Genomic DNA, 25,126 nt, shown 5'->3' with positions numbered 1-25,126 from the left:
TATTTACATTTTACCACCAAAATAAACCATAACAAACAACAAAACAGATTTTAAAACTGAGTGTGTTGTGTATCCATTGCGCATAAGACTGCTTGTGTAAGCTTGTCACTCATACCCACATTACAAATAACGACCTCCTTTTCCCCCAACACTTTACATTGTGTGGAAACTAATTCTGAGGGAATTGCTCATTGCTGAGGATTAGTAGCAAATTCACACCCTAATCTGAAGTCCAGAATCTGAAATTTTTAGAGTGAAGACTCACACAAGTAGAAAATTCCACAACATGAACCTTTGTTTCATGCACAAAAAAATTGTTTTAAAGATTTATTTTAGTTGAAAGGCAGAGTGACAGAAAAGAGAGAGATGTCTTCCATCCACTGGTTCACTTCCCTATGCCCACAATAGATGAAAGTGGGCCAGGCCAAAACCAGGAGCCAGGAATTCCATTTGGGTCTCCTACTTGGATGGCAGAGACTCAAGTAGCACCTGCTACTTCCCAGGTACACTAGCAAGAAGCTGGATCATAAGCAGAGCAACTAAAACTTGTACCAGGCACTCCAGTTTGGAATGTAGGGCATCCAAGTGGTAGCCTAACCCAATCACTTTGCCAGTGTCTATCCCTGTTGAACAACGTTTTTTAAAATATCATATAAAATTTTTTGAGCACCAGGTACTATGATCATTCAATCAACTATACCTAAGGGACTAGACTCACAAAGTAAAATCGAGGCTAAATATACATAATGTTGACAAAGCACTCATAAAATTAGTCATGTAAAAGGAGAGTTTTAGTTTTATAAATTGCAACAAATGTATAAGCTATGCTTTGTGAGAAAAACAATTGCTTTAAAATGAATTCTCTGTAGCAAAATATGATACTTTGCTATTGTATATCTATAACATAAAATAATTAAAATGAATTAAAAGAATTTGTATTCTATAATATTCCAAACTGATGTTTTATGAAGATAAAATTTATTGAAGTAAAAAAATAAAATATTGTGTAAAATTACCTTTAGCCTATATGAATAAAGTACATAAGAAACATAAAAACATATCAATTTTTAGATTTGGGTTCTATCCTCAGGATGTCTCATTGTATTCTAAATATTCTAAAATCTGGAAAAATCTGAAATCCTAAGCACTTCTGGTTCCAAGCATTTTGGATAAGGGATATTCAATGTGTCATGATGTTCAAGGAAGACATCCTGGGGTGGGGGTGCTTGTAGTTAGGTTCTCTAGACCCCTGTGCTGGTCTTTCCCATAGTATGTTGATGTCATTATTTGTTATCTGGTAGCTCCAAGGTCCTTAAGGGCATGTGCCTTAGTTTACTTATCTCTGTATTGCCAATGTTGATGCTAAGCCTGTTATTAGATAATCATGCAGTAAGGCTTTATTGACTGAAGGAAGGGATGAAGCAAACAAGCATACTGAAAACCAAACAGCCTTGCTTCTTAAATGATTGAAGATTCTACAGACCTGTTTTTTGGGAGCCCTACCTGGTTCTCAGTTACTTCTGATAGTGTATTTTGTTGTGCTATTCTTCCACTATGCTACCTTCCTTCCTGGCTGCCTTTATATCCTTGTTGGACTGCTGCTAACCTCTAAGCAGATGAAAAGAATGGCTTGTGAGTAGTTAGTTCAGAGAACCATCGTCTATCCGGGTCAGTAACCCCAGATTACCTCTTGTCCATCAGACCTGTTTGCTTCCACTTGTGCAAAATGAGCACTCTTTCAATGCCTGCACTAGAAGTCTCTTACTTTCCCTCAACACACTTTGTGCACACAGAGAATTTCCAAAGCCGATCATTTCTGACTGTTAAGTGTTTTCTGTGTTCTTTCCTTCTCTTGTGTTTCAGTTCAAGACTTTCTAGTTCAGACCTCCATTTCCTTAACCTGATAAGCCGCTTTAAGGTCTTCTGTTTCTCTTCTGTTAATCCATCCTCCAGCTTCTCATAAAATATTCTAAACCACAGAAGTTAGTATGTTGTTGTGTTACATGTTACATTAATCTTCCATAGCTCCCTATTCATCGTCAAGGCAATTCTTTTTTTTTTTTTTTTTTTTTTTTTTGACAGGCAGAGTGGACAGTGAGAGAGAGACAGACAGACAGAAAGGTCTTCCTTTACCATTGGTTCACCCTCCAATGGCCGCCACAGCCATTGCACCAGCGCCAATCTGGAGCCAGGAGCCAGGTACTTATCCTGGTCTCCCATGGGGTGCAGGGCCCAAGCACTTGGGCCATCCTCCACTGCACTCCCTGGCCACAGCAGAGAGCTGGCCTGGAAGAGGCGCAACTGGGACAGAATCCAGCGCCCCGACTGGGACTAGAACCTGGTGTGCCAGCACCGCAAGGCAGAGGATTAGCCTAGTGAGCCGTGGCGCCGGCTAAGGCAATTCTTTATACCAAGGGATAGTGTTACCATTTAGTAGGTGAGGAGGTAATTGACTTCCTGTAAGAGATAGCCTCAAAGTAAAATTAATATTCTGTTTATTCATTTGAGGGTCTCTAACTACCCTTCTTTTTTAAAGAAAGGTTTATTTATTTGGAAGTCAGAGTTACAGAGAAGAGAGGCACACACACACACACACACACACACACACAGACACGCACACATCTCATCTGCTGGCTCACTTCCCAGATGGCTGCAATAGCCAGGGCTGGGCCAGGTTAGAGCCAGGAGCCTCTTCCAGGTCTCCCATGTGGGTTGCAGGGTCCTAAACACCTGGGACATCTTCCACTGCTCTTCCAGACCATTATCAGGGAGCTGGATTGAAAGTGGAGAAGCTGAGGCTCTAACCGGTATTCATATGGGATGCCAGTGTCACAGGCGGCCAGCTCCTACCCTTTTTTTTTTTTTTTAAAGATTTATTTATTTATTTGAAAGTCAGAGTTACACAGAGAGGCGGGGGAGGGGGTATCTTTCATCTGCTGGTTCACTCCCCAATTGGCCTCAACAGCCAGAGCTGCGCCGATCTGAAACCAGGAGTCAGGAGCTTCTTCTAGGTCTCCCACATGGGTGCAGGGTCCCAAGGACTCAGGCCATGTTCCACTGCTCTCCCAGGCCGTAGCAGGGAGCTGGATCAGAAGCGGAGCAGCTGGGAGGCAAACCGGCACCCATATGGGATGCTGGCACTGCAGGTGGCGGCTTTACCCGCTATGCCACAGCGCCGGCCCCCTCCTACCCTTCTTTTAAAAAAAAATTATTTAACTTGGAAAAGAGACAGACAGCATTAGGGAGGTAAACTAGCAGATAGAAAATCTCTCTCTCTGCTTTCTAATAAATGAGTTCCTCAATTTAAGGTTCTAACTCACTAATTTAGTCTATAGAACCCATTCTGCCATTTACCCTATCAGTGTGTCACTTGCTTCAACTCAGACTTGTCATTTATTTTACAGTTTTTATTGTTGCACATTGCTAATATTTTTTCATCTCCTTACTGTTTTTTATGCTACCTTTCCTTTTTTTGAATATGTGTGTGTGTGTGTGTGTGTGTGTGTGTGTGTGTATTTCTTTGAAAGACAGAGCGAAAAGAAAGGATCTTTCATCTATTAGCTCACTGCCCAAATGCCCCAGAACCCAGGGCTGGACCAGGCTGAAGCCAAGAGCTAGGTCTTCAGTGTGGGTGCAGGGATTACTTAGCCATCACCTGCCTCCTGATGTACACATTAATAGGAAGCTGAATTGGAAGCATAGCCAGAACTCCATCTGCAGCACCCTGATATGGGATGCGTGCATCCCAAGTAGAGTCTTCACTGCTATACCAATACCAAACGTCTGCCCCTATAACTATTTCTTGAATTGCCAAGTTGTGTTTTTTTAGCAATTTTATTTATCACGAAAAACTTCCTGGAGCTGACATTATGATACAGTAGGTTAAGCCGCTGCCTACAATACCAGCATCCCATAATGGAGTGCTGATTCAAGTCCTGTAAACTCTGCTTCTAATCCAGCTTCCTGCTAATGTAGTTGGAAAGGTAGAAAAGATGGATCAGAAGTGGAGCAGACAAGACTCAGACCGGCACCCATATGGGACACCAGCGTCATAGACCGCGGCTTTAACCCACTGAGCCACAACACCAGCCCCATTCCTTTAATTGTTCAAATATAGTTTTCTTAGTTCTTATAAAATTTGTAATAATTATCTGGTGATTATAATATTTTGAGCTAATCAAAGACAAACTCTATTGCCTCTTAAATTTTATCTCCCACAAATGGGGCATGCTTTATTATTTCTTTAGATGATTCATGTTGGTTTTTTTTTTTTTTTTTGCTGCTTAAAACTACATATTTTATTTTTTTTTCTTTCTTTTTTATTTTTGAGATAACATTTTCAATTTACATTATAGACAGAAGATTAATGCTTCACTAAACAGAGTTTAACAAATAAAAAGTAAAAAGAAAAACATAGTTGAATAGAAAAACAGGCAAGGACTGTAAACACTAATCAAATGAAAATATCATCAACTTCACTCATATAAACAAAATTTTAGAAGTTACACATCATTTAAATTATAGTAAAACTACATATTTTAGATCATGTATTGTAGCAATCTTGATTTAGATCCCTTCTCTCCACTAGGGAGGTATTTCTGGGGTTTTTTGTTTTGCGGCTTTCTTAGACTATTCTGTAAAGTTTGTCTCCTTTACAGTATGTGATTTCTGATGTCCCTAGTTATACATATTTTTTTAAGATTTATTTATTTATTTGATAGGCAGAGTTACACAGAGAGGGAGAGAGAGATAGAGATCCTTTATCCACTGGTTCACTCCCCAGATTACCACAAAGGCCAGGGCTGGGCCAACCAAAGCCAGGAGCCTGGAATTCCACCCGGGTCTCTTGAGTGGTGCAAGAACCCAAGCACTTGAACTATCTTCCTGCTTTCTCAGTGCATTATCAGGGAGCTGGACCAGAAATGGAACTACCTGGACTCAAACAGGCACCTGTTAAAAATGCTGGCATTGTAGGTGGCAGCTCAATAACCACTTTGCCACAACACCAGTCCCCCTAGTCATATTTAAAAAATTTTTGTTTTAATTCTCACAATTGACTTTCTTTTAAAAAAATTATTTATTTATTTGAAAGAGTTACACAGAGAGAGGAGAGGCAGAGAGAGAGAGGTCTTCCGTCTGATGGTTCACTCCCCAATTGGCTGCAACAGCTGGTGCTGCGCCGACTGGAAGCCAGGAGCCAGGAGCACCAGGCCTCCCATGAGGGTGCAGGGGCCCAAGGACCTGGGCCATCTTCTGCTGCTTTCCCAGGCCATAGCAGAGAGCCAGATCGGAAGTGGAGCAGTGAACCAGTACCTATATGGTATGTCAGTGCTTTAGGCCAGGGTGTTAACCCACTGCGCCACAGTGCCAGTCCCCTCATAATTGTTCCTTCTCTTCTCTTCTCTTCTCTTCTCTTCTCTTCTCTTCTCTTCTCTTCTCTTCTCTTCTCTTCTCTTCTCTTCAAGATTTTATTTATTTATTTGACAGGTGGAGTTACAGACAGAGTTACAGACAGTGTGAGAGAGAGACAGAGAGAAAGGTCTTCCTACCGTTGGTTCACTCCCCAAATGGCCACAACGGCCGGAGCTGTGCCAATCTGAAGCCAGGAACCAGGTGCTTCTTCCTGGTCTCCCATGCAGGTGCAGGGGCCCAAGGGCTTGAGCCACCTTCTACTGCTTCTCAGGCCATAGCAGAGAGCTGGACTGGAAGAGGAGCAACCGGTACTAGAACCGGCGCCCATATGGGATCCTCCCCACAGGGAGGATTAACCTAGTGCACCATGGCTCTGGCCCCCACAATTGACTTTCTAAAGATCACCTATGTATCAGCTTAGATTAATGGACAGATTATGCTTAAACCCTAGGCCTGAAAGCCTTCTATCTTTGCTGATGGATCTGTATATTGTTTGGGGAATGCATTCAATTTATAATTCTGTTCTAGTTCCTGCATTCACCCGGGGTCAACAGATACTGAGGACCCTCCCTGATTTTCCTCTTATCCCCTTTATCTTCCCCTTTCCCTTCTTGTCTTTCAGCCTTTCTTTCTTTGAGACAGAGGGCTCCCACCAGGTAGTTTATTCCCCAGATGCCCTCAGTGATCAATACTGCACCAGGCTGCAGCTGTGAGTTGGGAATTCAATCTCAATCTGCCATGTGGTGGCAGGATCCCAACTTCTGGGCCCATCACTGCTGCCACCCAGGGTCCACATTTGGTAGGAAGTTGGAATCAGGAGCAAAGCTGATACTTGAATCCAGGCACTATGATACGGGATGTAGGCATCTCAGCCAGAGTTTTCATTGTTAGACCAAATGCTCAGCCTACTCTAGTTTTTTCCTTGGCAAGTGTGAAGCCTTGTATACCATTAGGAATCCCAAGATCTGCTGTGCCTATTTTGTTCCCCAGAACTCCCTTCTAGATTTCAGACCTGTTGCTACAGCAATTAGTGTTGCATGCTCAGAGTAACTACAGTAGTAGTCTTTCTGGATTATTTGTTATTATCACTCAGATAATATCACTGTCTTTTTTTTTTTTTTTTTTTTTTTTTTTAAGAGGTAGAGTTACCAACAGAGGGAAAGACAGAGAGAAAGGTCTTCCATCCATTGGTTCACTTCTTGAAATGGCCAGAGCTGAGTCGATCTGAAGCCAGGAACGAGGAGTTTGCTCCGGGTCTCCTATGCAGGTGCAGGGGTCCAAGCGCCTGGCCATCCTCCACAGCTTTCCCAGGCCACAGGCAGGGAGCTGGATTGGAAGAGGAGCAGCAGGGACATGAACTGGTGCCCACATGGGATGCCAGTGCTACAAGTGGAAGCTTAACCTACTGTGCCACCATGCTGGCCCCTCTCATGGTCATTTTTGACAGTGACTGTGGGCATGGGATTTTCTATGTTTAGCTTCAAATTAAATCAGCCCACTCTGATCTGGCTTGCCCTGGTAGAACTGACCCAAGGGAGCTGTCATGGGGGGTAGAGATAATTCCAGGCTAAAACACCACAGCTTCCATTGTTCCTTTTTATTTTAAAATTATTTATTCGAAAGGCTGAGAGACAGAGCTCTCCCATTTGCTGATTAATTTCCCAAATGCTTGTAATAGGCGGGGCTGGACCAGGCCAAAGCCAGGAGTCTGGAACCCAATTTGGGTCTCCCACATGAGTGGTAGGGACCCAGGTATTTGAGCCATCACCTGCTGCCTCCCATGGTACACATTAGCAGAAGAGTGGAATCTAAAGTGGAACTGGGACTCAAACCCAGGGGATCCATCCCAAGTGCATCCTTAACTGCTATGCCGTATGCCCAGCCTGCGTCACTGTTTTTAATATGTTTTCAGTAGTATTTTTGAATAAACATTTATCACTTTGTTATATGCTTTTGATTGATTTTCAGAGGCCCACAGTGTTTGTTTTTGACTATTTTGTCCAGTTTTAATTTTGTTTTCTGGAGAAAAGGTTTGCTGAACACTTTAGCTGTTCTAAAAGTTCCACTTTTATGCTTTATTTTTTGTATCTTTATTGTTATTTAATTTTAAAAATTCCCTAGCTAGACCATAATCTACTTTGTGCAGACATTATCTTCCTCTTTTGCCTATAGTAGTCATCTCAGAAGGCATTAAACCTTTAAGCTTTAATTTCTTTATCTGTCAAATGAAATTAATCCTTGCACTGCATACTTCAAAGGATCAAGTAAGATAATGGTTGAAATCTCATTGTAAAGTATAAAGCATTTTAAATGATAGAATTCTTAGAAAATTCCAAAGAAGTTTGCAAGCTAAAACACTAATTTTAAATGTATTTATTTGCTGATTCACTCCCCAAATACCCACAGTGACCAGGGCTGGGCCAGGCTGGAAGCCAGGAGCTGAGAGCTCAGTGCAGGTCTCCCACTTGGGTGGCAGGGACAAAACCACTCACCGCTGCCTCTCAGGGTCCACATTGGCAAGAAGCTGCAGCCAGGTACTCTGATGTGGGACGCAGGCACCTTAACTGGCATCTTACCCACTAGGGGAAACGCTGTAAACACTACCAGCTATTGTGCAAATGGTATGTCTAACTGTTCATCCTTTATCTCTGTGGGTTTTTTCTTCTTGCCATTTTATGTTGTAGATTTTGCTCTTGTTTTGATGAAATCATCCAGGTGTTTTGGAGGCAACTGTAAGCCACTTGCAAAACAGAGGGTAGAAGTCAAGGAGTGAAAAGCAGCTTCTCCAAAAGGGAAGTTTTCAGCATCTCTGTTTTCTCTCTCACTACTGCTTGTTGTCCCAAGATGAGCTCCCAGGAGAGGCTTGTCTGGCACTGGGAGTTGATACTGGAGAAGTGTGAAGCCAGATCCTTGACTGGGATATGCCAAGAAGTGCCAAACGCCTTGAAGGTTTTTTTTGTTTGTTTGTTTTTGTTTTCTGTTTTTCAGAGTTGTCTTTGGGAAAAGCAGGACAAGGGATTCATTAGTCAGTCATCTATGATGTATTCAGTGCTTATTATGTGCCAGGTAATATTCTGTGCACTGGACAAAAACCAAAATAGAGAAGAATCCTGTTCTGTTGGAGGAAAGAATAAACAATTAAGCAAAATATGTTTGCCAGTGATGCATGTTGCCATGGTTTGAATGTTTGTACCCTCTGAAACTCAGGTTGAAATTTAATTGCCAGTGTAACAGTATTGGTAGGTGGGGCCTGTAAGAGGTGATTAGGCCATGAGTGTTCTGCTATCATACATGGGGGTAGCGCCTTTAAAAAGGGTTTTTGGGAGTGGGTTCTCTCACCTTTGCCAGATTCCGGTCCCTTGATCTTCTAGATCCATTATAAATCATGTCATCATCTCAGGTATTTTGTTATAGCAGCTGAAAATAGACTAAGACAGATGTCAATAGGAAACATAAAGCAGGCTAAGAAGTCAGAATAACAACACATAGAGCAATTTTAGATATGTTGTTAAGAAAGGCTTTTCTGGTAAGGTGATGTTTGAGCAAAGACCTAGAAACAAAGGAACATGCCATTTTGGATATCCAAGGTGTCGCTCCCCCTCTTCGTGGAGGAGCAACACAGGACCCTGCGCTGTTCTTTCATCTGCTCGGCCCTCCCCGGGTTTGCTGCTAGTTCTTCCCGGGTTGGCTACTATCCCTTCCACCTCCGTGGAAGGGCAGTTCCCCCTGGCCACATTCCCCACTTCCGCAGGGGAGCGGCACACTGCCAGCCGGCTTTCTCGGGGGGCTGCACAGGTGTTCCCTCAGATGTTCCCCTTAGATGTTCCTGGTGAATGCCGTCTCTCTCCTCCTTTATAGTCCTCCTCCGCCAATCCTAACTCGGCTGCCCACACGCCGAGTACGCTGCTCTCCAATCAGGAGCAAGTCCTACAGTTTATTGGTTGAACTGGAGGCAGCTGTGCGGAAGCTGTTCACTTCTCTCCCAGCGCCATATTGTGGGAGAGCAGATGCATAGAATAAGTCTTAATTCCAGTAACTCAGTCTAGTCCGGTTTGCTCCCCACAGATCCCCCTTTCTTTTTATTTTTGGCGTTGATACACGCCTGTCTTCGGTGTCCCGCGGCACACACTCTGCTCTACTTGCTAGAGTTGCCACAGGTTCTTACAAGTCCTATCAGGCAAACCAAATCCGGGTCCTCTCTTCGCCATGTTGTGAGGAGGTTTTTAGGCGCTGATGCGTGCCTGTGTTCGGTGACCTGCGGCTCATACTTTGGTCGAGCCGCCTGCTGGCGCTTACCGCCTTAATCAGGCAAACCGAATCCAAGCTTTCTCATTGCCGTATTGTGGGGGAGACTTATTAGTGTTGGTTCGTGCCTATCTTCGGTGACCTGCAGCTCATACTCTGGTCGAGCTGCTTGCTGGTGCTTACCGCCTTAATCAGGCAGACCGAATCCAAGCTTTCTCATTGCTGTGTTATGGGGAGGCCTTTTTGATGTTAATTCGTGCCTGTCTTCGGTGACCTGCGGCGCATAAGCTGCTAGCTGCCGCAGGTGCTCATCGCCTCACTTAATCAGGCAGACCGAATCCAAGCTCTCACATTACTGTGTTGTGGGGAGGCCTTTCTCTTTCTCTATTTCTCTATCTCCGGGCATTCCTATTTCTCCCATTTTACTTCTATCTTCCAGCATTCCCATTTCTCTCACTTTACTTCTAAACTTCTGTTTCTCTTATCCCCGCGGCTTTCCGGCACCTCGCCCCGCCGGCGGGTTCCCGGCTCTGCGCTGCTTCAGCCCGCGCCTCTCATCTGCGCGGCTCGGCTTTGCGCGCGCACACTCCGTGTCTCGCACTTAACCCTTTCGCGTCTGAACCACGGCCTCGCGCCAGCCCCGTTCCCTATCTACTTGTGCCCCGCACGCTCTCTCCGTGCACGGCAGCCTCCGCGAGTCACACGGCGTAGCTTATGTGTCCGCCACTAGCATTCAATCTAAGTTCCCTGGGCTAGCCTGGCGAATTCAACCCAGCATACATCTCCGCCCCATGATTTGGCCTCCCGTCCTTTGCTCCCCGGGCTAATCAGACGGATCCCAATCTGGCTTACGTTTCAGCTTCTGGTTTCAACTTTTCGCCCCCTATTCCCAGGCTAACTTGAGAATCCCAAAGTGGCTTCCGTTTCCGCCTTGGCCTGCCCCCCGCGGCTTCAATTTCCCTAACATTTTTCTCTACCCGGTATGTTTCCCCAAACTTTCCTCCAACGATATTCCTCCCTCATTTCTCCTGGCCTCTCCCCACAGTCCGCGTCCGAGTCTGTTCTAGCTTTCACTTTCACTTTCGACCTTAGAGGTTTCTCCCAGCTTCCCCCCGTAGTCCGTATCTGAATCTGTGCCTAGGCTTTCAACAGCTTCCTCCGGCACCTCTTTCGTCCGGCTTTTCCCTAGGCTGTTTGCTAGTCTCTCTCTCCAGTAATTTCCCAGTTCTTCCCGTTTCTTCCCTCTTAAGTTTCCTATCCGTCCTAGGTTTCCTATCCAAGCTAGGTTTTCTATCCGAGCTAGGTTTCCTATCCGAGTCACGGCACCATTATGTCGCTCCCCCTCTTCGTGGAGGAGCAACACAGGACCCTGCGCTGTTCTTTCATCTGCTCGGCCCTCCCCGGGTTTGCTGCTAGTTCTTCCCGGGTTGGCTACTATCCCTTCCACCTCCGTGGAAGGGCAGTTCCCCCTGGCCACATTCCCCACTTCCGCAGGGGAGCGGCACACTGCCAGCCGGCTTTCTCGGGGGGGCTGCACAGGTGTTCCCTCAGATGTTCCCCTTAGATGTTCCTGGTGAATGCCGTCTCTCTCCTCCTTTATAGTCCTCCTCCGCCAATCCTAACTCGGCTGCCCACACGCCGAGTACGCTGCTCTCCAATCAGGAGCAAGTCCTACAGTTTATTGGTTGAACTGGAGGCAGCTGTGCGGAAGCTGTTCACTTCTCTCCCAGCGCCATATTGTGGGAGAGCAGATGCATAGAATAAGTCTTAATTCCAGTAACTCAGTCTAGTCCGGTTTGCTCCCCACACAAGGAGAAAGGTATCTGGTGTAGGAAAGAGCAAATGCAAAGACCCTGAAGCAAGAACATGCCTGTTGTGTTCAGCAAATAAGGTTATTGTGATTAAAGTAGAGAAAATAAGGGGTAGTAGTAGGAGTTGCGACCAGAGAGGAGATGTACAAGGCCAGATCATATAAATCCTTTATAGGCTTTTATAAAGACTGAGTTTTATTCTGAATAAGCTGAGAAGTCATTGTAGAGTTGTAATTGCTGGCACAAGTAATGTATTTACTTAGTGTGGTTCAGCCATGGAGCAGGGGCAACTCTATGCTTGACTCTGGGCACATAGGTAGGTGGGACTTGCGTGGTGGATTGCCCTCAGTTTGTCTCACTTCAAAAGTAAAATCAGATCAGATGGTAGCACAAGGCAGCTAAGAATCTAGGCAGCTGGTAGGAATAGAAGTCAGACAGATACTGCTTTTGTTATCTTACAGCTGCCTATGCGTTCCCAAGAGGGATGCAGCAGATGCCAGGTACTAAGGTAGATATGAACTCCTTACGTGGTCGGATCTGTCAGGGTCCAAGCAGAGCACAGGGACCCCTGGATTAAAGGAAGGTTGAAGGCCAGCTATTCCAGAGGAGAATCTGGTGCCAGGCTGGGAGACTAGGGAGCTGGGAGACTCCTGTAGCACAGTGGAAGTAGCGTGGATCTTGGAATCAGACAGACTTTTCCTCACTTCTTAGTAATGAGACCTTGAATGAGACATTTCATTTTTCTACACTTAAATTTCTTTATGTCTAATTTTGTAAAAATAATACTGCTTTGAAAGGTCATTATGACCTTAGAAGACATAAGGACTTCATGAGTCCCTAGCACATTTCTGTCACATGGGTGGTGTTCAGTAAATGGTACCTGCTGATAGTGGAGGTAATATTTGTATTAGTGCTAATGGTTAACTCTTACAGATTGTTTATTGTGTCAAGCATTGTTCTAAGCAGAAACTCTTAGGCTTCTGCAGTATTAGTACAAATGCAAATTTGTTTTCTTCACCCAAAACCTGCTGCTCTCAGAGTTACCCTACTAAATGGCATTTTTATCATTCTAGTTCGTCAAAGTCAGCCTCAAAGTCAACCTTGGTGTCTTCTTCTCATGCTCCATGTTCAATCCAGTAGCAGTTCCTGTCAGGTTGATCTTAAATATGACTACTTCCTGTGTCCACCATCACCATCATCACCCTAGTTCAATCAGCATATCTTTCATATCTTTTATTACTGTTTCAATAGACACCTGACTGATTGCCCTACTTCTCCTCTTGCCTTCTTGCCATCTGATCTCAGCACAACAGTTAGAGTAATCTTAAAATGAACTCAAATGATGCCAGTCTTCTGATCAAAACACTCCTAGTGACTTTCTTTCCATTTGGATTAGTCAGGGTTTTCCAGAAAGAGCCAGTATTACATGAATGTAGATATTTATGAGAGGGCATGGTTCATGTAATTATAAAGAGTTCCAAGAAAGGTGGTCTACATGCTGGAAATTCTGGGATGCTGGTAGGTAGCTCAGTCACAGTTCAAAGGCCTCAGAACCTGGAAAACTGATGGTTTAACTCCCAGTCTAAGACTGAAAGTCTAAATACCAAAGGAGGGGGGTGACAATGGTGAAAATCCTGGATTCAAAGGCCAGTGGTCCTGGAGTTGCGATGTCTAAGGCAACAGAAAAAAAGTCCATCCCAACACTCAGAAAAGATACCAGTTCACTGTTTGAATTTGTTATCTATGAGCCACTGGCCAAGTGGATTGTGCCCACCCACAATGAGGGCAGGTCTTGGTCCCCTAGTCCATTCAGATTCACACACCAACCACGTCTGGAAATGCTGTCATAACATAATAGCACACCCAAAATAATGCTTCACCAAGTTTCTAGGTATTCCTTAGTACAGTGGACATCTAAAATGAGCCATCATGGGCCAGTGCTGTGGCACAGTGTGTTAAGCTGCCATCTGCAGCACTGGCATCCCATACGGGGGCTGATTTGAGTCCCACCTGCTCTTCTTCCAATCCAGCTCCCTACTAATGCACTTGGAAAAGCAGCAGAGGATGGCCCAAGTGCTTGGACCCATGCACCCACATGGGAGACCTAGTAGAGGCTCCTGGCTTCAATTTGGCCCAGCTGTGGTTGTTGAGGCCATTTGGGCAGTGAACCAGTGGATGAAAGATTTCTCTCCTCTCTCTCTGTAACTCTTTCAAAGAAATAAATCTTTAAAAAAATAAGCCATCACACCATGTCACATAGAATACGAAGTCCGTATATTAGCCAACAAGGCCCTTTATGCTATGGCCCTCATTATCTGCTGATCTTCTCAGTTTTTTCATTCACTGCACTCGAACTAAACTGGTCTCTGAGCTGTTTTTCAAACTTGTTTCTACTTCAACATGTTTGCATTTGTTGTCTCCTCCATTTTGACAATCTCCCTTCTGCTGCATGCATGGCTTTGTTTTTCAACTTTTTCATTCTTTGCTCAAGTGTTACTCCACGATACTTTCTCATCTTATTTAAAATGGTAGCCCCTGGCTTCGTACGCCCTACCCGGCTTCTGTATTTTTCCTTAGCATTTATTGCTATCTAAAGTATGTTATGCTTCATTTCTTAAAAGACTTCCTCCCTCTCAACTAGAATGTAGACAGGAATTTTTGTTGTTCTTGTTCTCAGTTTCTCTGTCAAGCTTAATAATAGAGAAATGGCACTTAGGAAAGAAAGTCTAAGGCAGTGGTCCTCAAACTGGGAGTCAAACCTTCTTGGCACTTAAAAGCATATTTTCCTGAGCTGCATTCCAGGCAGCCCATAAAGGATCTTGTATGCCATGGGGAGGAGTTTGGATTTTCTTCCCAAGGATTTTGAGGAAAGTCATGCCGTTATCCAAACCTGTGTTTTGTTTTTGACAGATAGAGTTAGTGAGAGAGAGAGAGAGAGAGAGAGAGAGGTTTTCCTTCCATTGGTTCACCCCCCAAATGGCCGCTACGGCCAGAGCTACATCGATCCGAAGCCAGGAACCAGGTGCTTCTTCCTGGTCTCCCATGGGGTGCAGGGCCCAAGCACTTGGGCCATCCTCCACTGCCCTCCCGGGCCACAGCAGAGAGCTGGACTGGAAGAGGAGCAACTGGGACTAGAACCCGGTGCCCATATGGGTTGCAGGTGCTACAGGCAGATGATTAACCAAGTGAGCCACAGTGCCGGCCCCCCAAACTTGTGTTTTAACAAAGAATGTCAAGGATTAATTAGACTAATCTTTTTTTATTATCTCAGCCATCTTACCAGATATGATAGTGTGTTTATGATGTGTATTTATGTTATTAGCTTATTGCTAATTGGAGAATGGTCTATTCAGATCCTTCTACGCATTTTTTAATCTTGTCTTTTTATTGTTGACATATAAGGGTTCTTTCTGCATTCTGAATACAAATACTTTATCAGATATATGATCTGAAGATATTTTCTCCCATTTCATGGGTTGTCTTTAGTTTTTTGATGGTGCCCTTTAAAGTGCAAAAGTTTTCATTTAGATCAGTCCAATTATATGTATTTTCTTTCCTTTGGTTGTGTGTGCATTTTGTATTATATGTAAGAAAACTTTGCCAAATCCAAGCGTATTCTAAGGGTTTTGTACTTTTAGCTCATACATTTAGATCCTTGGCCCATTTGGGTTGCTAGTCTTAACTCTGCTCCTAACTTGCTTTGTGGCTTTGGATTGGTCCTCTACCTATTCCCAGCTTTGCTTTTTCATCTGTAAAATGAGAAGTCAGTTTATTTAATTAAATTTGTGACTACTTCAAGTTCTAAAATTCTCTATAATTTATGAAAAATGATGTAATAAATGGAAAGTACTTTGAGGAGTGTAAGGTACTTTCCAAGTGTGATTGAGTGTTGTCTTTGTAAAATATTTGTGTAAAAATATTGAAATAGTATTTTTCTGAATAAAATATTCTTTTAAATAAGTGGTAGTATATAAATATTTAAATTTACTTAGAAGTAAATAAAGCTGAAAATTCACTATTTCCATCATTGCAGAATGTTCTGTTAGACACGACTGCTCTAGAGTCTCCATCTGGAAAACATGAAAGTATGGGAAATATGCAGCCTGGTCTATTTTTACATTTATTATGTTACGGGCATAAGTATCTTAATTTTTATTCCAACTTCTTGCCCCCACAGAGATGAAGAATTCAAAGCAGAGGCACAAGTAAGGTGCACAAGAGAGAGCAGCAGTCATTTAAAAAGATAGCAAGTGAACACATGACTGTGAACTACCCTACATGGAGAGATACCTATCATGAGTGGGCCAGAGAGTTGCGGAGGTGGGGGGCATGCCAGAGAAGGATCCATAACATGGCTTAGAAGCAAAGAGCAAAAAAGGGCCCCTCTCACATTATCAGCCTCTTTTATGAGTTGGGAGTGGTGCCCTAACTGAATATATAATTAGTGTGGGGTTTAGTATACCTGAGGCTTTCTGGGAGCTTCATGGATCTCCACATGGAGCTTAATTTACATGTGGCCATCATGCTGTCTTCTCCTTCTTGGTTCTGGATGAGACACACACAGGTGCATCATGGGAAAGTGGCACACTGGATTGACAAGTAAAGGGGTGGAGTTACAATACAGTGCTACACAGAAATTATGAAATTCTGGGGCTGGCATTGTGACATATTTGGTAGAGACAGTGTCTGCAATGCCGGAATCCCATATGGGCACCAGTTCATGTCCCGCCTCTCCACTTCCTATCCAGCTCCCTGCTAATGGTCTGGGAGAAGCAGCAGAGGATGGCCCAAGTGTTTGAGCCCCTGCGACCCATGTGGGAGAACCAGATGAAGCTCTTGGCTGCTGGCTTTGGCCTGGCCCAGCCCTGGCTTTTGTGGTGATCTGGAGAGTGAACCAGTGGATGGAAGATATTTTTCTCTCACTCACTCACCCTTTCAAATAAAAATAAACAAGTAAATAAACAAACTTTTTAAAAAACAAATTATTAAATTCTTCCAGCTTTATTTATTCCTACTGCCTATCTGCCTAGTTCTCTCATATCATTTAGACCTTTTACAACTGTTAATTTTAATCTCCTCTGAAATAAAGGTAATAATGATTAAATAACAACAGGGCTGGGCCAGGTGAAGCCAGGAGCCTAGAACCCCATCAGAGTCTCCCATGCGGGTAGCCAGAGCTCAGTACTTGAGCTGCCTATCAGGCACATTAGCAGGAAGCTGGATTGGAAGTGCAGGTGGACACTGGACTGGATCCCAGGTTCTTCCATATGGGATACAGGCATCCCAAGTGGCAGCTGAACTTGTTGCAGCAGAATGCCTGCCCTAAATTTGGCCTTTAGTTCCATTTTCCCACGAACTTTCTGAAGGATCCTCAAATCAGTGGTTTTCAAAGGCTGAGTGAGAGAGAGGGTAGCAATGTGGGGAAGTATTAATTTTGTCTACTCTATGCTCTTGTTTTGCACAAAGAATTCTGAGTGCTGATATATATAAGATAAATTTTACTCAAAAAGTGAGCAAGCAAACACATACACATGTGTGTGTGCGAGTGTGAGCATGAGATGCCCCACAGAGATACCAGTCATGAGTGGGCAGTGGGCCAGATGATTTGCCCTAAAGGAGAAGGGTGGGGGAAGAAAGACAGGACACCTGGAAGTCCCTCCAGTTATGCTCTTGTGGCAGAAGATGGAGCTCCTCCCAGTTGGCCTCCTTTATGAGGTCATGGGTGGAGCATCTCCAGGTGTGAGCCACCTGGGAATTATAGGGCACTTCCACAAGCACTACATGGAGTTCAGTATCCCTATTTTCATGGTATCTTCTTAGGTCGCAGATGAAGCAGCTGCATTGTGGGAAAGGGGAAATTTTGATTGACAAGTAGGAGAACAGAATTATACATGGGAGCTTGAGACTTCCAGCTCAGCATTCCTAAACTAACTATATCCTACATCACTAGGGAACTGACTACAAAGCCTTTAGTGAACTTTTATTGGATGATAAAAATACCGTATACCTTGATTGTGGTGGTATTTTTATAGCTGAATACAGTTTGCAGGATTTACAGAACTGTATACCTAAGAGGGCTAAATTTTACTATTTGTAAATTATAACCAAGAAAGTTGTCATTAAAAAAAAATAAAAAGAAACCACTTTTTCAAGTGTTTTATTCTTTTCTGTTTTGTGGTTAGAAGAAACTCTGAGGCTCAGGAAGGCTCAGGGACGTGGCTGTGGTTCCACACTTAGTATGTGGCAGTTCCAGGGGTTGAACCTAAATCTGCTTGACTGTGGAGCTTGTGGTCTTCCTACTCCTTTCTAGCCTGCCCTGACACTATTCTGTAGTGTACTATTGTGTAGATTCTGTTTTGAAAGGCTGACCCTCCCTCAGGAGCCAGCAGCTCTGCCCTTGAGCAGCTCCACAAAAGTGATAGTCCTATTCTTATTCCAAATTTTGAATCTCTGACAGAACTTAATTCTCAGGGAGGTCTCAGTGAGGACTGACATTGACGCTGTTACAGAGTGCTGCCCTGCGCTTGATCTCGTCCTGAGGCTGAGGCCCCTCTTTGGAGCAGCAGGAGACAAGTTTCAGGGGAGAGCGATCCAACATGGGAAGTGAGATACACAGCAGACTCATAGAATGGCGGATGTCCTAAATAGCACTCTGGCCTCAGAATCAGCCCTAACGGCATTCGGATCCGGCTGAAAAGCCCATGAGAGTATTTCAGGCATGGAAAGCCAAGACACTCTGGCAAAAACAAAAAACAAAAAACAAACCCTAAATGAAAGATCTTTGTGAGTGAGATCCCAGTGGAAAGAACAGGTCTTCAAAGGAGGTACCTTTCTCTGAAGGGAGGAGAGAACTTCCACTTTGACTATGACCTTGTCTAAATAAGATAAGAGTCGGTGAACTCAAAAGGCTTCCATAGCCTTGGAAACTCATGACTGGAGCATAGGGAGATTACCGATGCCATAAACAGGAGTGTCAATTTGTTAAGTCAACAACAGGAGTCACTGTGCACTTACTCCTCATGTAGGATCTCTGTCCTTAATGTGCTGTACATTGAGATTTAATGCTATAACGAGTACTCAAACAGTATTTTTCACTTTGTGTTTCTATGTGGGTGCAAACTGTTGAAATCTTTACTTAATGTATACTAAACTGATCTTCTGTATATAAAGAAAATTGAAAATGAATCTTGATATGAATGGAAGGGGAGAGAGCGGGAAAGGGGAGGGTTGCCGGTGGGGGGAAGTCATGGGGGGCGGGGAGGAAGCCAATGTAATCCATAAGGTGTACTTTGGAAATCTATATTGATTAAATAAAAGTTAAAAAAAAAAAAAACCCTGAGTTTCTTTTATTATGAAAAACAGTTTCACACTTTGTCCTCTCAGCAACTCAGAGTGCCTTCTCAGAAGGAGAGTACTCAGATGTTTATGGGGCCAGTTGTGCTGCTTAGCAGTTGTTCTGGTCCATTTTGTGCTACTATAACAGAATATCACAGGTTGGGTAATTTATAATGAAGAGAAATGTATTGGCTCACTGTTTGGGAGCTGGGGAGTGCAATATCAAGGTGCTGGCATTTGGCAAAGACTTTCTTGCTACATCATCCCATGGCAGCAGAGTAGAAGAACAAAGAGAAGGCAAGAAAGAGCAAGATGAGATCAAACTTGACCTTTTATGAGGAATGCAACCAATAGTTATGGTGTTAGCCCACTGAGGAGGGCAGATCCCTCATGGCTGAATCACCTCTTGAAACTCTAATAATGGCAATTAAGTTTCCCACACTTGGACTTTGAAACCATAGCAGCAGTTTAACAGTTAATAGTCTTTCTTTACCCCAGCTTACTAGGCAGAGACTTGGTTAAGTAGAATAGAGATTCAAGTCAAGGAAAATGCATCCGCTGTGTGTGTTATCGTTGTCACATCATGGTCACTTACAACTGAATATCACTTTCTAGTTTGCAACTTATTTTAGTGTCCATGATCTCTCCTGATTCTCCCAGTGCCCTGTGAGGAGAGTTCTTATATTTAGAGGAAGTATTATTTCAGTGTATTCTTAGACAACTCTAGCTATGAAATTATTTTTTCCTTAAGTTGAACAGAGTAATGAAGGTACTTCCAAAATTTTGTGGAAAGTGGAACTAAAAATAAGTTTATTTTGGTGAAAAAAAATTTGAAATCTGTACAGATAAAAATATTCTAGAAATTAGTGCAAATATGTATAATGAAAAAACTGTACATGGATTTTAAAAATGTTTTGGACTGCAGTCTGTACACTGGGTACATTTCAGAGACTTTTCCTCTGAAATTGACTAGTGGCATTTTCCCTTTTATCTGTCTGATGTCCCCAGCTTCCTCTCCTTGAAAACCCATCTTTTCTTCACACCTCATTTCAGAACCCTGGACAGATTAATTAATTTCAGAGCACTTGTCTTTGAGCCAGCTGTTTACTGCCTACCTTCAACATTTAACTTGTTTCCTATCCTGAGGTGCTACACAAGGAGTTAATGACCTAAAAAATTGCCCATCTATCATGTGAACCCAGTTAGGAAGGAATTGTTTGGTTTTTATGAAGTGTAAATAATATATTTGGAGACACGTTTTCAAACATGTGTCAGCCTGTGTGTAAGAAATGGCTCCCTAAACAAGGTGGGACAAATTGCTGGCTAATAGAGCTTAATGGCAGATTTTCCATTAATCAGAATGGAGAATGTGCTTCATTGAGATAATTAACAGAGCACTTGTGCAGGTGATACTTATTGCACATGAATTTCCAAGTTTATTTTTTCCCTTGAATAAGTTTGGAAAGAGATCCTGGCCATGTTTCCTTGTTTGCTTTAAAATGATCGATGATTATAAATTCCCACTTGCTTTTTAAAGCTGCCAGGAACTGAAATCTTGTCCTCTGCAGTTGCAAGCGGTGAGTGAGACCCTTGCTGCTCTTCCAGCAGACTGTATGCCTATCAATAGGCACCCCTGCTTCCTGGAGAACTGTAGGGGCATATCCTGCTCTTGTACTCCCATCATTAGAACTAGGAAGTTTCTCAGAGATCGTGAATTGATTCACTTTATATCACGACACTGAAATACAGAGAGGGCAAGTGACTCGACCAATGCCACAAGTAGGCTTAATGGATTAGTAGGATTAACACTAAGCTGAGAACCAAAATGCCTGGTTTGGCATTAATCAAGTCATATCACTTCTCTGTTCCCCAATTTGGCTCAGCAGTTAAGATGCCTGTATCCTCTGTTGGAGTACCTGGGTTTAATTCCCAGCTCTGGCTCCTGATTCCAGTTTCTTAGTAATACAGACCCTGGGAGGCAGCAGTAGTGGGTCAAGTAATTGGGCTCCTGCCACCCACATGGGAGACTTGGATTGAGTTTCTGGCTCACAGTTCTGGCCCAGCCCTACCCTGGCTGTTAGGGGAATTTGGAGAATAAACCAGCAGATGAAACAAGTATTTGTATTTGCGCTCTCTCTCTCTCTCTCTCTCTCTCTCTAACATAAAAGAGGAGGAGTATCTGGCATAGGCTGAGCACAAATAAATGGACTTTTTGTTTAATCCTCTTTCTGTTGTACCATGGTGCTACCCTTTGAGCATAAACTGAAAATTATAGAGGAGAAACTGATGTCAGGGAGAACGAGCAATGAATAACCAATGCTGTTTTCTTTGTTTTCTCTGTAGGATCCTCAGTCTTCCACAATGAACCCTGTTTACAGCCCCGTGCAGCCTGGGGCTCCTTATGGCAACCCTAAGAACATGGCCTACACGGGTGAGTGGTGTGAGAATGGCTCTCAATTTGAGAAAGAGTGAACATTAAGAGCATTACCAGATAATGACTGACTTTTGAAATACCACACCTCCAAAAGCCTTGATAAAGCTGTTTGCCGAAGAACTTGGAAAAGATGTCTGATGACCAGTAGAGATGGAAATGACATTCTTGAGACTGAGCATCATAAGATTGTCACCTAATGGGGAGGAGAGGGATAACGTTTACCTCCCGAGTATTTCCCCTGGGCCTAGTCTTTGCTGGGCACTTTCATGTACTGTATTTCACGTCAGTTTTTTTTTTTTTTTTTAATTTTATCTGTTTCTTTGAGTGGTATAGACAGAGAGGGAGAGACAGAGAGAAAGGTTTTCCATCCCCTGGTTCACTCCCCAAATGGCCATAGTGGCCAGAGCTGAGCTGATACAAAGCCAGGAGCCAGGAGCTTCCTCCAGGTCTCCCATGTGGGTACAGGGGCCCAAGCACTTGGGACACGAACTGATGCCCATATGGGCACTGCAGGCAGAGGTTTAACCTACTATGCCACAGCACCAGCCTCTCACTTCAGTCTTTTTTGTTTAAACAGAGAAGTAGGTATTGCTCCAAATCTCTCCCCATGCTTTTTCATATTTTTTAAAAGATTTATTTATTTATTTGAAAGTCAGAGTTACACAGAGTAGGAGAGGCAGAGAGGGAGGTCTTCCATCCGCTGGTTTACTCCCCAGTTGGCCGCAACAGCTGGAGCTGTGCCAGGAGCTTCTTCTGGGTCTCCCACACAGGCGCAGGGGCCCAAGGACTTGGGCCATCTTTCACCGCTTTTCCTAGGCCAGAGAGTTGGATCAGAAGTGGAACAACTGGAACACGAACCAGCACCCATATGGGATGTCAGCATTGCAGGTGGTAGCTTTACCCACTGCTCCACAGTGCCAGCCCCTCACTTCAGTCTTAAAGCTGTTCTAAACATTACACTTATTAGCACCATTTCACACATGAGAATATCATAGTCACAATGAGAGACCTCAAAACAAAATTAGGTGTTTGAACTCAGCTCTGGTCATTCTGAGGGCTGCTGTTTCCTACTTCTCTGCCTTTATGTACATTGTTCTTTGTCTGGAATGCCATTGTCTCTGACAACTTCATTCTATTCTCTCTGAACGCAAACAGCATTTTTCCAGGGAGCATTCTCCCTTACTCAACTTCTGGCAAATTTTCTGCCTTTCCAGAGCCTCATGTTCCCGTGTAAATTGAGGGCAGTAGTATTATCCTGTTTGATGGGACTGCTATAGGAAGTACATGAACTAACAGGGGCTAGTGCCGTGGTGCACCAGGTTAACTCTCTGCCTGTGGTGCTGGCATCCCATATGGGCACCAGTTCTACTCCCGGTTGTTCCTCTTCCAGTTCAGCTCTCTGCTATGGCCTGGGAAAGAAGTGAGGATGGCCCAAGTCCTTGGGCTCCTGCACCCACGTGGGTGACCTGGAAAAAATTCCTGGCTCCTGGCTTCAGATCGGCGCAGTTCCAGCTATTGCAGCCATTTGGGGAGTGAACCAACGGAAGGAAAACCTTTCTCTCTCTCTCTCTCTCTGTAACTCTACCTGTCAAATAAATAAATAAAAAATCTTAAAAAAAAAAAAAAAAAAAGAAGTACATGAACTAGTATCAGTAAAGCTCAGCAGATAATACCTGGCCCACAGTAAGTGCTTAATAGTGGTTATTATTTGCAAATGCATAAAAGTGAGGACAATTGTATAGCAATGAAAGTGACTAAGAAAATGCATGTAAGTTCTCTAGCATGTTGCTTACTCAGCACATTGTAAGTTTCAAAAATATTAATGTAAATCAAAGTGCAGGTAATAGTATAAGCAAACATAAATGTAAGAAAGAATGGTCACTTTTTTTGGGGAAAAAAAAAAGCTTTATTTATTTGAAAGTCAGAGTTAAGAGAGAGAACTTCCATCCACTGGTCTACTCTCCAGATGGCCACAACAGCCAGGGCTGGGCCAGGCTGCAGTCAGGAACAGGAAGCTTCTTCCAGGTCTCCCATGTGGTCAGCTGGGGCACAGGTACTTGGGCTGTCTTCCTCTGTTTCTCTGACTATTAGCAGGGAACTTGATTGGAAGTGGAGTAGCCAGGACACAAACCAATGCCCATCTGGGATGCCATTTGCAAGCAGTGGCTTTACCTGCTACCCACAACACCTGTCCTGAATGGTCCCTTCTTCACTGTATAGAATTCAGTCAGTTCCTGGGCTTAGCTGGAGTAAAGTATAGAAAATGGAGAGGCAGAAAAAGAAGTTCAAAAATACATCAAGTTCTGGATGACAGTGTTGAGAGTGGGTGGGATGGAAGAGTTTTACCCCAAGGAGAGTCATGGGCAATGAGTGGCAGTTGTGAAGTGTGTCAGTTCTCCTTTAGCTGAGTGTGGAGAATTCCACTCTCGGGTTGTTTCCAAAGTTTGTTCTTTAAGAACACTAGGAGAATGTTTCACAGTCCTCAAACATTTGAGTTTTTAAAAATATTGGGGGCTGGTGCCACGGCTCACTAGGCTAATCCTCCACCTTGCGGCGCTGGCACACCGGGTTCTAGTCTCGGTCGGGGCGCCGGATTCTGTCCCGGTTGCCCCTCTTCCAGGCCAGCTCTCTGCTGTGGCCTGGAGGTGCAGTGGAGGATGGCCCAAGTGCTTGGGCCCTGCACCCCATGGGAGACTATCACTCCCCCTCTTTGTGGAGGAACGACACTAAACCCTGCCTAGGCTTCATATCCGAGTCACGGCACCATTATGTCGCTCCCCGTCTTCGTGGAGGAACGACACAGGACCCTGCGCTGTTCTTCTGTCTGCTCGGCCCTCCCCGGGTTTGCTGCTGGTTCTTCCCGGGTTGGCTACCGACCCTTCCACCTCCGTGGAAGGGCGGTTCTCCCTGCCACATTCCCCACTTCCGCGGGGGAGCGGCACACTGCCGGCCGGCTCTCTCGGGGGCTGCACAGGTGTTCCTTCAGATAGATGTTCCCCTTAGATGTTCCTGCTGCATGCCGTCTCTCTCCTCCTTTATAGTCCTCCTCCGCCAATCCCAACTCGGCTGCCCACACGCCGAGTATGCTGCTCTCCTCCAATCAGGAGCAGGATCAGCTCCTGCAGGTCATCACTCAAGTTGGCAAGAGGCAGCTGCGTAGAAGCTGTTTTCTCCTCTCCCAGCGCCATATTGTGGGAGAGCAGATGCATAGAATAAGTCTTAATTCCAGTAACTTAGTCTAGTCCGAGTTGCTCCCCACAGAGACCAGGATAAGTACCTGGCTCCTGTCATCGGATCAGCGCGGTGCACTGGCCACAGCGCGCAGGCTGCGGTGGCCATTGGAGGGTGAACCAACGGCAAAGAAAGACCTTTCTCTCTGTCTCTCTCTCTCACTGTCCACTCTGCCTGTCAAAAATAAAAATAAAAAAAAATATTGGGAATTATTTTTATAAAGCATTCATACATCATGTAAAATGATCAGTGTGTTAAGAATACATGTTAATAAAAAAAAAAAAAAACTTCTACCAGGTGGCTGGTGTTGTGGCATGGCAGGTAAACCTGTCACCTGCAATGCTAGCTATCCCATATGGGCACTGGTTCAAATCTCAGCTGCTCTACTTCCAATCCAGCTCCCTGCTAATGCATCTGAGAAAGCAGCAGAATATTGGACCAAATCCCTGGGCACCTGCCACTCATGTGGGAGACCCAGAAGCAGCTCCTGTCTTCTAGATTTGGCCTGACCTAGACCTGACCACTGCAGCCATTTGGGGAGTGAACCAGTAGATTGAAGATTTCTCTCTTTCTCTAACTCTGCCTTTCTTTTTTTTTTTTTTTTTTTTGACAGGCAGAGTGGACAGTGAGAGAGAGACAGAGAAAAAGGTCTTCCTTT

General features: G+C 44.1%; 1 protein-coding gene across 6 annotated transcripts in view; it reads left to right on the top strand.

The window, feature by feature from the left end:
* FAM168A (family with sequence similarity 168 member A) overlaps positions 1–25,126 on the top strand; it is a 197,444-nt gene that overhangs the window by 110,174 nt on the left and 62,144 nt on the right. For all 6 annotated transcript variants that reach the window (XM_002708711.5, XM_008264288.4, XM_008264251.4 and 3 more), the window contains one exon: positions 21,147–21,234. In XM_002708711.5, the coding sequence (XP_002708757.1) occupies positions 21,165–21,234 (70 nt within the window). In that variant the 5' untranslated portion in view covers positions 21,147–21,164. The remainder of the gene's footprint in view (positions 1–21,146; positions 21,235–25,126) is intronic.

This window comes from Oryctolagus cuniculus, chromosome 1, assembly GCF_964237555.1.
Source record: "Oryctolagus cuniculus chromosome 1, mOryCun1.1, whole genome shotgun sequence".
In the NCBI taxonomy this organism is placed as follows: Eukaryota; Metazoa; Chordata; class Mammalia; order Lagomorpha; family Leporidae; genus Oryctolagus; species Oryctolagus cuniculus.
The sequence above is the reverse complement of the archived record's forward strand: the minus strand, read 5'-3'. Positions and strand labels throughout refer to the sequence as shown.